Raw genomic sequence first — 13,058 nt, forward strand, 5'->3', positions numbered from 1 at the left:
CAACACGCATCAATGAGGTCTTCCTTTGTTTTGAAGTTGGAAGAATTGGAGGTGAAAAAAGATAAAATAAATAGAAAAAAAAAAACACACACATGTCAATGGTAATTTTCTTTGTTTCCGATCAAAGCCCTAAAAGGACAAACACTCACAATATTTTATTAGAAAACTTCTCTGGAGATGTTATCGATGAATGTATCAATAGTGTTTACCTTTGTTCTTAAGAAGAGATAGATTGGCTAAAAATCTCTAATCCACCCTTCACATTAATTAAATACATACAGAAAAAATCTTTTGGTGAAAAGTGAAAATATGTTTTATTGGAAAGGTGTGAAGGTGTAAAAGTCTTGAAAGGTTTTGATTATAAATAGATTTGTTAATAACGAACCATTAAAAGCAGATGGTATAATGGTCATTAGTTAAAAAATGAGGGCAAAGTAGGGAGAATCTATAGTAGAGATTCATTATTTAGAAGTTAATTCTGGGTGGCCTGCTCTAGGTTTGAATTTGAGAGAGGATAATATAGTTTAAAAAGGTTTTTCATAAATGATAGCTTCCAAGCTACGTTTGACATTACATTAGTTGTGTCAAAAAGTCATTTAAAAAAAAAAAAAATCTTAACCATCTTTTACGTTTGGTAAAACAATCTAAATTAAATATGTTAAAATCACTTTTAAAAACACGCCAATTTTACGTCTACTTTAAAAGCAGAATCCTACTAGCTTTTAGATTCCTCTAAAATCAGGTAGGACTTTTTAATTTTATACTTTAAAAAGAAGATTTGTTTTATATATGTATCTATTTCTCACATAATCAAATCTATTTTCTATTTTTCACAAGTTTAATGCATCAATTTTTTTTTAAAAAAATATACTATGTTGATTTTTTTAAATAAAACTATTTTCCTTAATATTTAAAAATTAATCTATAACAAACCGAATCTATCATACTAAACAATTATTTAAAATTTAAATTAAAAAAAGTTGATTTTAAGTCTAATTTATTTATTATATCTAAAATAGAATGTTTTGTATTTATTAACCAAACACTTTAATATACTTTTTCAAGTTGAAGCTGAAATTTACTAAAAACTATTTAACTTCTTTTCACACCTGATTTTTCTAGAAGCATAGCTGCCAACAATTATTTGAGAAGCTCTCATAATTCTAAATGAAGCTTAATATATTATAGATTGTAGATATAGATTATAAATTTAATAAATTGGGATGAATATAGTTTTCCATAATTTTGAATTAATATTTTAAAAAATAAATAAATAAGAATGACACATGATTAAAATGTCGACAACAAATATATATATGTCATTGCCTCATTTTATAGAAATGTAGATGGATATTTTTAGAATAAAAAATTATAGAACAAACAATTTAAAAATATATTCATATTAGTTAATAGATATGTTACACTTTTAAAATAAATTAAAATGTTTATTATTTATATTATATTTATTTTATTGACGTTTTATTACTATTTTTATTGAGTTTTATGATTTTTTTTACGATATAATGAAAATGTCAATTCAACTATCATGTGAAATATAAAAATATTGAAAGAAATATATTAACGATGAGTTATTACTAATTTATTATCAATTTTCGATGAATTGAAACAATTATTTAATCTAGAGGTGTTCATAGGTTGAGTTAGGCTGGGTTGACAAATTTTTTAGGCCCAACTCAATTGTTCTGTAAATTTCTTCAACCCAAATATCCGTTATTAATAAAATGAACCCAACCCAACAATAAGCAAAACATAAATATGTAAAAATCTAATTTAATTATTTTCATATATTGAGTTGAGATTAACAACTCAATTTCAATTTATAGAGTGAAAATTTTCTTTCTAAAGTGAAAATAAACTATTTTTAAGAGTTGTTGAAATATTTGAGTTGAGTTGGTTTGGGTTAATCAAGTCATTTATTTAAAATTTTGTTCTAAAAGAAGCAAAACGTAAATATGTAAAAATCTAATTTAATTATTTTCATATATTAAATTGAGATTAACAACTCAATTTCAATTTATATAGTGAAATTTTTCTTTCTAAGTGTAAAAAAACTATTTAAAGAGTTATTGAAGAATAAATTATTAAAAATATTGAAATTAAATAAAATTAAAATCAAATATGTATAAATAATTGTGTTATTTAATAAAAAAATATATTTTAAAATTAATAATAAACTCGGGTTGGTTCGGGTTATATTAGGTGAACCTATGATTCAACCTAACCCATAAAGTTTTGATTTATTTGAATCCAACCCAATCCAAATGAGTCCCAACTCAAACCAGGATTAGGTTGGATTGATCGATTTTTTTGAATTTTTTTTAAAATAATGTTTTTTTTAATAAATAATGACAAGAACAAGGTTGGGGAAAGTAATTTCAAAAGTAGGTATTTTGGGAAAGTATTGACAAAATTAGGGTATTCCATGTGGCATACTCGTGTATCCGGTACACGAGTAGCCTTTAATCCAGTTAGCTGACTGGTTGACCGATCAAGTGAACTCGTGTACCCGGTACACGATTCGTTTATAATTTTTTTTTTTAAAGTTAATTGTTAAACTTAACTTAATTCTTTCATTATTGCTTATAACTGTTTTTTTAATTGTTAAACTTAATTCTTTCATTATTAAACTTAATTATATATTTAATCTACAATAAAAACATCTTGCACTCATATTAAAAAAAAATACCATGATATTAAATAATATTTACAATTAGTTCTTTTGAAATTTCCATTTTGAAAATGATACGATGTGGGATTTAAAAACAACCCCCCTAGCCTTACTCCTCATGGGGGTTGTCTTCGTGTCCCTCTAAATTAGGTTCACCCTGTTGTCGCTGTCGTCTACGACGAATACGTCTTCGATCGATATCAGCAACATTAAGTCGTCTTGTTTGTTGAATAATACTTTCTACGTTGACCAATGTTTGCTGACACATTGAACCCAATTCTGATAAGTTGTTCTGCACTGAATATTGTTGAACATCGCCAATAAAATTATTTTGTAGAATAAAAAAAATATTAAACAATATTCATATTATATATATGGAAAATGTCTGATTTTAAATCTCTTACCACGAAGTAATAGTAAGCGCCGTCAGGTGAGATAAATTGCCTCGTGATCAAATTGTACCAGGGAAAGTAGTCGTCTGATACAGCTGGCCCATCTGTTAATTCTCCCTATACACAACGATCATGTCGTCCATGCCAGTAAGATAAATACTCCGCATGGATTCGACGCCAGTCTTGGTCGTGCTTACCTCTTAAATCGATCTGGTGTAGTACTGGGAGTTTATAAAACAACGAAGGTATCGTTTGTTGCATATCGAACAGTCTCAGCACACGATCTGGATGATGCCACTCTACTATATGGAAGCATATAAGATGGCTAACAGTCAATCAGATGTCTTCACCATCACGACAATAATTAGGTAAGGATGACCAAATCTGTGTGTATGGCGTCTAAATAACCTGACAAAAAAATAATAATAATTATACACATAATTTTTTTTAAAATATTCATTTATATACATATTTACGGGCGTCAGCATGTCGAATATTTTTCTGTACAGGAGCAATATATTTGCTGACTGTTCAGAGGCAGCTAATACACCACTCCATCTAAAATTATAAAAAAATACAATTAATTTATATTCTTACATAAATATATAAATAAAATAATATTGACATTGGACAATGATCTGGGGTCTGTAGTTGAACTTGTGGTGCTACAATTGGAAATCGATTATAAGCCCATACTTGTAATAGTACTAGTGGCCCCGCTATTTCCAACGCTTGTGCATTGGAAGCTTGTACAACCATACAAGACATGCACCACCCCAGAGTACATACTAGCATGCTCGAAATTAGACAATAATGGAAGGAATATGAGATGCACCAGAGTATTTGACTTGTCGGCAAATAAAAATCCTCTAATAAGTTGCAGGATGTATGCTCGTGCGTACCTACATACGCTGATGTCGTTGGCATCGGGAGCTAATTCGGGAAATTGGGATGCCAACCAAGGGATACTTAATCTTGATCCCTTCAGATCCTCTGGTAGAACGCCTAAGAACTCTTCACAAACGTTATTCTAATCATATTGTAGTGAGCCTGTCAGTGGTTGCCCGTCCACTCGTAACCCAAATTGTACGGCAACATTCTACAGCGTAATCGTACATTCCTTACAGGGCAGGTGAAATGTGTGGGTCTCTGGTCTCCAATACTCAACTAGAGCAATAATCAGGTGCGAAACAAGCTGGATGAAACCAATCTGTGCAACCCCAAGAAAACCCGCCTCTTGAACATATGAAATAATGCGATGATCAAATGGGATAGTATGTTGTGCAGTCGCCTCCCTCCTCCGACAACTCAACACTATAGTAAAAGAACTATCCCATACTGTATGTGAACGGTTCGTGTTTTGTTGGTACAATTGTACAGGATTAGAAGGACCTGGCTCCATTACTTAAAAAGTTTAAATCATATTACATAATAGAATAAATCATACATAAACTAAATAATACATAAACTAAGTCATACATAAACTAAATAATATATAAACTAAATCATACATAAATTATACATACATAAACTATACACTAAATCATACATAAAACTATATATAAACTAAGTTTAAAATAAACTCAGCCCAAAAACATGCAAAAACATACATATAAATACAGATTAGCCCAACTAGAGAAAGAAATATACCAAGCAAAAATCGGCAGCAAAAAAAGTATAAAAATCGAGCAACACGACCGCTACAATGGAGGATTCGGTGAGGATCAAATTGAGAACTGAAAATCGAGCAAAATTGAAATTTTGGAAGATTCGGTGAAATAGAGGCCTCGGTGAGAAAAATCAACAAGATTTTGGTAAGTAGAAGGGAGGAATCGATGGTCTCGACGAGGGAAATCGATTATAAGCGGCAGTGAGGAAGAAGAATGGGGGTTTTGGTGAGGAAGAAGAAGGGTTCGGGCGGAGGTTTTAAGGCGTGGAAGTCGTGTACTCAGTACACGACTTAGGGTAATCGTGTACCCTCAGTCAAACCTGCATGATTGTCATGCCAAACTGGGCGTGCCAGGTGGCCAGGTACTCCACGATTTAGGCCTTATCGTATACCCGGTACATGATTAAGGTGTAATCGTGTACCCGGTTCACGATTTAAACACCTATTTATTTTTGGGAATACTTTCCTTCAACCCTATTTTTTTCATTATTTATTAAAAAAACATTATTTAAAAAAATCGATTTTATTCAAACATCGAATTTTTTTAAACTTCCCTAATTTACTTACTTAAAAAAAGAAGAAAAGAAAGGGAAAAAAACAATAAACAATGACGGGAGAAATGGGAATGGAAGAGAAAAGATTCACGTTCCCCAGTGTTTGGGCTAGGTCTTTTGCTTTCTTCGTAATTCCCCATGTCCAATTAAAAGCTCTCAATTTCTTCTTCCTGTGCTCCCCCAACCTTTTTCGCCATTGTTGGAGCTTCAATCTTCAGCCCAAACGCTTGATTTTCCCTCTCCATTGACGAAAAGGTAAAATACAACTCATTTCTCACTTCCTCTGGGTTTTCTTCATCCTGCTTTAATTCTGATTATTTGAAATCTGATTCGACTCTAATGATCCAATCTGCCATTTTCCGAGCTGACTCTTACACTGATTGATTTTGAACTCATATGGTGATTGATGAATTGATGGGTTAGATTACGTTGTAAATGTTTGTTTTTATTTCAAATCAAAGAGTTGTGCGTAGGTGGACTTGATCTTTAGTTGGATGGGCAATCCAATTTATGTATCTTATGAATGAATGTGCCTCTCCTAATATTTCTCGAACAATCTCATTTTCCTTTTCTCTTATGTTGAGGCCCGAATAAGCTTCGGAGGATCTCTGGTTTCTTAACGCTCCGATGTGGAAGAGGCTAGAACTGAAAAGAATTGATGCCCACAGTATCGATGAGTTCCCCGGATATATTTTCTAAGGCTACGTCTGATAATTATTTACTTATTGGTTTTTTTTTTTAAAATTAAGCTTATTAACTCCACTTCTACCTATTGGTTTCTTTGTTTTGTTTTCTACTTGTTATTAGGAGTATTTTCAAAATCCAAACTAATTTTTGGTAACTTGTTTTTGGAATTTGAAATTTTGGCTAAGAATTTAAATGTTTGCTTAGGAAATATAAAAGTTTTGGTAAGTAAATGGCGAAGAAACGAGCACTTTTTTTTATAAGAAACATATGAATTAAACCAGAGAGATAAAACTTAGGGGCTGGAGGAAGAGAGAACCCCTTCCAAAAGATCTAATTACAAAAGAAATTTCCAATCGTTGTGAATTAACACAATTGGATAATTACAAAAGAATTGGTTGTAGGTATGACACCGTCAAGATGTGAAAAGCTAAAGATATCACAAAAAGAACTAGGATCAGTAAACTTATCTTCAAAAAGTCTTTTGTTTCTTTCAAGCCAACTGAAACCAAAAGACGAATGGTTATCAAACAACGCCTAAGTTATTATCAATGCTTAATACTGGAAGCCATTTGGATATCTCTAATCTCTGATGTAACAGATGAGGGAGTGCTATCGATTTGTCTTGCTAGTGGTGTTTGCATGGTTGGTGAAAGGCTTGCATGCTAGTGCAGGAGATATTGACCCACAATACAGGTACTAGTCCTTTTGTCTAAGTTTTCTTTGCATATTCTTCATCTTTATTCAAACTATTGAAGCCTGAAACCTCAATATTCCATTTATAGATGATTTGGTTCCCCCTCAGTTTTATGAATACCTAGTTTTCCCCCCCAATTCTAATCTCGGTATTCCTTTTGCATTCAGTGATCACAATCTATGTTGCGCCTATTTTTATTCAGCTTTGTATAAAGAAATTTAAGTGATGCTAAGCTAATTTCATAGAGTTTTTATAATAGATTCCTTTTTATAGCATAGTTTGTTAGGGGACTAGCTAATAAATGGTAATGTTTGAGCCAGCTTCTTCCTTAGTGTTTCATGGACTTGGTATACAATCTTATCAGTTCAGTGGCTAATTTTCGTGCATCAAGGTTTCTTTTAGTGCATTCTTATGCATGGAGGTTAGATGTATCAGTTTTTGTGATTGTTTGTTCGGTTGTTCCCAAAATCTTGCTTATCTTATGCATGGAGGTTAGATGTATCAGTTCATTCAATTGCATTGGATGGTGCCACCATAAATTTAGAAGTACAGTGTTTTTCTGTTCTTTGATCATGCCTTTTCAATTCTCTGTTATTTGATCTCAATACCGTAATTTCACAGTAATAAATATCATGAATGGAAAAATAATGTTGTTACATGTATTCGCTGCAGGACTTGCGTTAAACAATGTGAAAAAATAGGATGCATTGATCAGCAATGCTTTCCTCAGTGCAAATTCTCTACGGATGGTGTTTCTGTTGATCAGCCATGGTATATGCAAGAACCACTTTACTTAAGATGGAAACAATGGGACTGCCAAAGTGATTGCCGTTACCATTGTATGGTCAAACGGGAGAGCGAAAGAGAAGCACTTGGTTATCATCCTGTTAAATATCATGGCAAATGGCCCTTCAAGCGTATATATGGGATCCAGGTTTGTCTTATCAAATTTCTTAAGCAATTCCATGTAAGTATGAATTGGAATTGAAATGATTTATGATTATTGTTGTGCATTATTTGCCCAGGAACCTGTTTCTGTAGCATTCTCTGCCCTCAACCTTTCAATGCATTTTCATGGCTGGCTGTCCTTTTTTATCCTTCTATATTACAAGTTACCTTTGAGACAAGACAAGAAGGCATATTATGAATTTGCCAGTTTGTGGCACATTTATGCACTCTTTTCAATGAACTCTTGGTTTTGGAGTGCTGTTTTCCACAGTCGGTGAGCTTTTTAATTTTGTCTTCATGAATTACTGCAAAATCATCTGTTTATATCTTTGGCTCCAGAATTTGTTGTTTTTTTAATAGTATTAAGAAGATTTTCAAATAAATTCGTTCTATGCCATATTTCAAAATTTAAAATTTCTGTTTTTTGTAGCATGCCCTGATTGTTATTATGTGTCATTGAAGTGCAGTGACGTGGATCTGACCGAGAAATTAGATTACTCATCTGCTGTGGCAGTACTTGGGTTTTCACTCATTCTGGCGATTCTAAGAAGTTTCAATGTGAGGCATGAGGCTACCAGAGTCATGGTTGCAGCTCCTTTGCTTGCTTTTGCACTTACGCATATCTTATACATCAACTTCTACGAACTAGATTATGGTAACTATTACTCCTTTTTACCCCATCATACTGCTAGGCCTCCAAGATATTGAACAAATATAGCAATGTCGTAACACATTTCTCACAAGCCTTCATTTTGAACAGTTAGTTTATCAAGTTTACCACATCCCTTTATATCAAAAAAGTTTACCACATCCCTTTTTCTTCATGCGAACAATTCTTCTAAATTTGTTCCCACATATTCAAACCAAACCGCCCATGCTTGGTGGTGAAAAGTCCTCATACTGCCTTCATTATTGACTTTTGATTTTCTTCTGGTTTGGCTGTCAATGTCTCTGTGGGTATGTATCCAGGAGTGGGTAAAGAACAGACTTCTCAAAGTGAAAATCTATCTAAACGCATCAAATGTCTGTCGATTAAATTACAAATTTAGTCCATGAACTTCGAGATTTGTTTTTAGTTTATTTGGTTCCTAATATCACAAATTTAGGCTTTGTACTTTGCAAAGTTTTTAAAATTCACGGATCTACTAGACGCAAAATGAAAGTTTGGGGTTTTCACGAGGCATAAAGTTCAAATTTATATCTAATAGATCAATTAAAATTTTAAATTTCGAAGTTGCCAGGAATCTATTAGAGACATAATTGAGAGTTTAAGGGACCTAGTAGACACAAAATTGATAGTTTAGGAACCTATCAGACACTTTTGAAAGTTGAGGACCAAATAGACACAAATGTCAAAGTTTAAGCTTGTAATTTAAGTCATGTTTGGTTTATCTGTATTTGTGAAGTTATCGAAGTAACTTCCCGGATCGACCCAAGGCTTAAAAGTGGGGGGTTTAAGCTACAGTTAATATCACTTGATTTATTATTCTTTTCAGTTTCCATATTCTTTTCAGTTTCCATTATCCATGATGACCCTAACAGGTCAAATACGTTGAACATCAACCTGATTTGACCTCCTATTTTCAATTCGAACAATGCCCCAATGTCTGGAATTCTAGTAAGTTCATGACAAATAACCAAAAACTTTTGACATTTTGCAGGGTGGAACATGATTGTTTGTGTTACCATGGGCATCTCTCAACTTCTAATATGGGCAATCTGGGCTGGTGTAACTCATCATCCTTCTCGCTGGAAACTGTGGATGGTGGTTGTGGGCGGTGGCTTAGCACTACTACTTGAAATCTATGATTTTCCACCGTATGAAGGTTTTGTAGATGCTCATGCTCTCTGGCACGCCACTACCATCCCTCTCACTTATGTTTGGTGGAGTTTTATCAGAGATGATGCTGAGTTTCAAACCTCCAAAATTCTCAAGAAGTCCAAATAGCCTTGTCTCTTGTTGAATTCCTCTTGCTTGTTCCATTTGGGGTGTTTCTGAAGCTTACTGTTCTTCCCCCGCCCCCCATTCATTTGAAGCTGGAAAAGAAAAATTAGGCATTGTTGTATAACAAACATTTCCAGTTTTTGGGGAGAATGAGGTTGGGACCTTTTATTTTCTTCCTTCCTCCAAGGCCTTTTTTTTTGAGGAGCCTAAATTGTACCAGAATTTGGTTTGGATTATTTTATAGATATTTATTGTTCGAAAGCGTTCAGCTTCTATTCCAATTGGTTCAAAGTTTCGATATGAGGTGGAAGGATTCAAACCTATGACTTTGTAGAAGTAATAGAGATTCCAAGGTTTATGGGTTTCTAAGAATTGTTTTTTTCCCTAACTAATTAAGACTATTTTGAAAATTTTGAACTATATCTCGTTATTTATATGTCAATGTGTAAGTTGTTTTGGAGAATCATGTCTACAGTTTACCTTAGTATTGGCGAAAATATTATTTTGGTCTCAATACTTTTATAGTTGTTGTCAAATTTCTAATTTTAGTTCATGTATTTTAAAGAAAAAAGTTAATTTTTATTGAAATTAGTTAAATAATTATTATTGTTATGCAATAAAATATAATAAGTAAATATGTTTTCAAAATTTAGAGTTGAAATCTAATAAATAATAAAAAGTTTTTGAAAAAATCAACCGTAAACAAGCCGGCACTAAATTTAAAATATCTTGAAAGTACAAGGACTTAAATTGGACATTTGGGAGTATATAGGCTAAAATTGAATAAATTTTAAAATAAATAGACCAAAATAGTATTTTAACTTTCAATAATACTAACATCACTTCTCTCCAAAAGAAGAAAAAAAAAAAGAAAGAAAAATGTATAGAAATATAGTATTTCAAGTTATAAACTTAATTCTTTTTAAAAATTCAAATATGTATCATAAAATAAAAATCATATAAATTTCTTTTAGAAAAAATATATTTTTGGTCCTTAGGTTTTAGGTTTAGTTTTTGTTTGGTCCTTACATTTCAAAATGTTACACTTTTGGTTCTTATGTTTTGAGTTTGATTTCAATTTAGTTTATAGGATTTAAAATGTTATAATTTTACTCTTTAGACTTTTATTTAAGTTTGGTTCCTAGGTTTCAAGATTTACATTTTAACCTCTATTTTTTTTTTTTTACTAAATACCCACTTCAGTATTTTGCGTCAATGTCTATTAATTATTTTAAAACAATTATGAAGTGAAATTTTAAAATTAACTTTAACAATTATAAACAAATAGTAAAACTAAATCAATCATAATTATTTTAGTTTTTAAACTAATTAACAAACATTAAGTGAGCATATAGTAAAAAAAAAAAGTTTAAAAGTATAGATCTAGAAACCAAATGATCAAATTGAAATAAAACTAAAATATCAAGGATAAAATTGTAACATTTTGAAACCTATGAACTAAAATGAAATCAAACTCAAAACTTAAGGATTAATAGTATGACATTTTGAAGTCAACCAAATAGAAACTAAACTCAATACTTAGAGACCAAAAGCATTTTTTAAAGATAATCACGCTCATAAACAAATAGATAATAATTAATATTCAACCTAATATTTAGTAGTAATTATAACTAGTTTTATGTTTCATAAAGGAAAAAATATCTTTTTGGTCCCTAAATTTTGAAAAATATGTGTGTTTGGTCCCATATATTTTAAATTGACCAATTTGTCATGATGTTTTAAATTAGCCAATTTGATCGTTGAGTTTTCAAGAATGGGTTTAAAAGAATTTTAAAATTTAATATTAAAAAAATTATAGATGCTTACTTAAGATGAGATGGAATATTTCCCTTTCTTTTTCCCTCCTCTCTCTTATTCTCTCCTCCCTCTTCATTCTCTCTCTATATCTCTAAACACATATGAAATACAACTTGCTTATCAAATAGGCCCTTAAAGACCAATAAATAAATTACAATTATTTTGTCAATATTCCTCCTTTACAATTTTATAATTCGAATATTTATGGTAGAAGCATAGACAACATAAATTCAAAATATAACTGGCAACACTCTTTGAATTCTGAAGTTCAATCTTTATCCCACGATTATTGTACTAAATATATATATATATATAATTAAATTTAGAAATTGTTACAACCAAAACAAATGTGTATCCGCCATCCATGCCAAATCACCAACAGTACACAACTCCCACAAATTTAGGGCAAAACTGAAATAATAAGAGTTTAAAAATGGAAAATTAAGCCCATATTGTAGACTAAATGGGCCGGAAAACATCCACAAGGCCCAGGCCCAACTAGCAAACCCTAGCCTAACGGAACAGGACGATTGTTAACCAAAGCAACATATAAATACATCCCATTATCCCCTTTCATTTCTTCTGCCTCTTACGCACTCTGCTTGTCATTTCTCTGCCTTTACACCTTCGTAGAGGCTTAAGGGAGGCGCCTTCCTCTGCTCTCCCTCCATTTCTTCTTACAGGTATATTAACTCTCTGTTTGTTTAGTTAACAAATATGTTCTATGAATTGAATTATTGATAATTTTACATGTTATGATTCAGACGAGTTCTTCAGATTTGTATATGGTGTTAATATGGGTTGTTTGATTTGATTGTTTTAGCATTGGGTTTTATTTTTCACAGGCTAACAATCTTATTTTGGAACATTTGTGAAATTTGAAGACTTGTCAAGATGGTTAGTTTCATTTCCCATTTTAAGCTGGTTGCTTTTTGAAATTTTGGTTATGTCTCGATGTAACTTATTATTATTATTTTTGTGGGTCACCAGGTGAAGTTTACAGCTGAAGAGCTTCGTAGGATTATGGACTACAAGCATAACATTCGTAATATGTCTGTTATTGCTCATGTCGATCATGGTAAGATGTTTATCTTTAAATTGTATTTGTTAAGAGTTGGCTTTTTTGGCGATCAATTTTTGTTATATTTTATGAATTGGATTTTGTTTCAAGAGATTTGATATTGTATGGTTAACTTGGGAGTGGAAATTCTTGCTGGATATTTAGTGACATGTTACTTATAATTATATCTAGATTATTACTAGATTTTTAATGTCTGGAATTTATCTCATCTTATTTGGCCATCATGAGCTTATATGTAGTATGAATGGTCATTTTCACGATCTTAGATTTCATCTTTTTCGAATTTCAGGGAAGTCGACACTTACAGACTCTCTTGTGGCTGCTGCGGGTATCATTGCACAAGAAGTTGCGGGGGATGTACGAATGACAGACACTCGCCAAGATGAGGCAGAGCGTGGTATCACCATTAAATCTACTGGAATCTCCCTCTACTATGAGATGTCTGATGAATCCTTGAAAAGTTACAAGGGAGAGAGACAGGGAAATGAGTATCTCATCAATCTTATTGATTCACCTGGGCACGTTGACTTCTCATCTGAGGTTACAGCTGCTTTGCGTATTACTGATGGTGCCCTTGTTGT

General features: G+C 31.9%; 1 protein-coding gene and 1 pseudogene across 1 annotated transcript; both read left to right on the plus strand.

The window, feature by feature from the left end:
• The first annotated feature begins 5,363 nt into the window (after positions 1–5,363).
• LOC120089413 (post-GPI attachment to proteins factor 3) lies at positions 5,364–9,859 on the plus strand. The gene is made up of 6 exons (XM_039046867.1): positions 5,364–5,559; positions 6,590–6,684; positions 7,358–7,619; positions 7,711–7,907; positions 8,101–8,288; positions 9,295–9,859. The coding sequence occupies exons 2-6, from the start codon at positions 6,590–6,592 to the stop codon at positions 9,579–9,581; spliced, it is 1,029 nt and encodes a 342-aa protein (XP_038902795.1). The 5' UTR covers positions 5,364–5,559; the 3' UTR covers positions 9,582–9,859.
• A 2,104-nt stretch (positions 9,860–11,963) lies between these two features.
• The window catches only part of LOC120088960, an 8,452-nt pseudogene continuing 7,357 nt past the window's right edge, over positions 11,964–13,058 (plus strand).

This window comes from Benincasa hispida, chromosome 10 (assembly GCF_009727055.1).
Source record: "Benincasa hispida cultivar B227 chromosome 10, ASM972705v1, whole genome shotgun sequence".
Classification (NCBI taxonomy): Eukaryota; Viridiplantae; Streptophyta; class Magnoliopsida; order Cucurbitales; family Cucurbitaceae; genus Benincasa; species Benincasa hispida.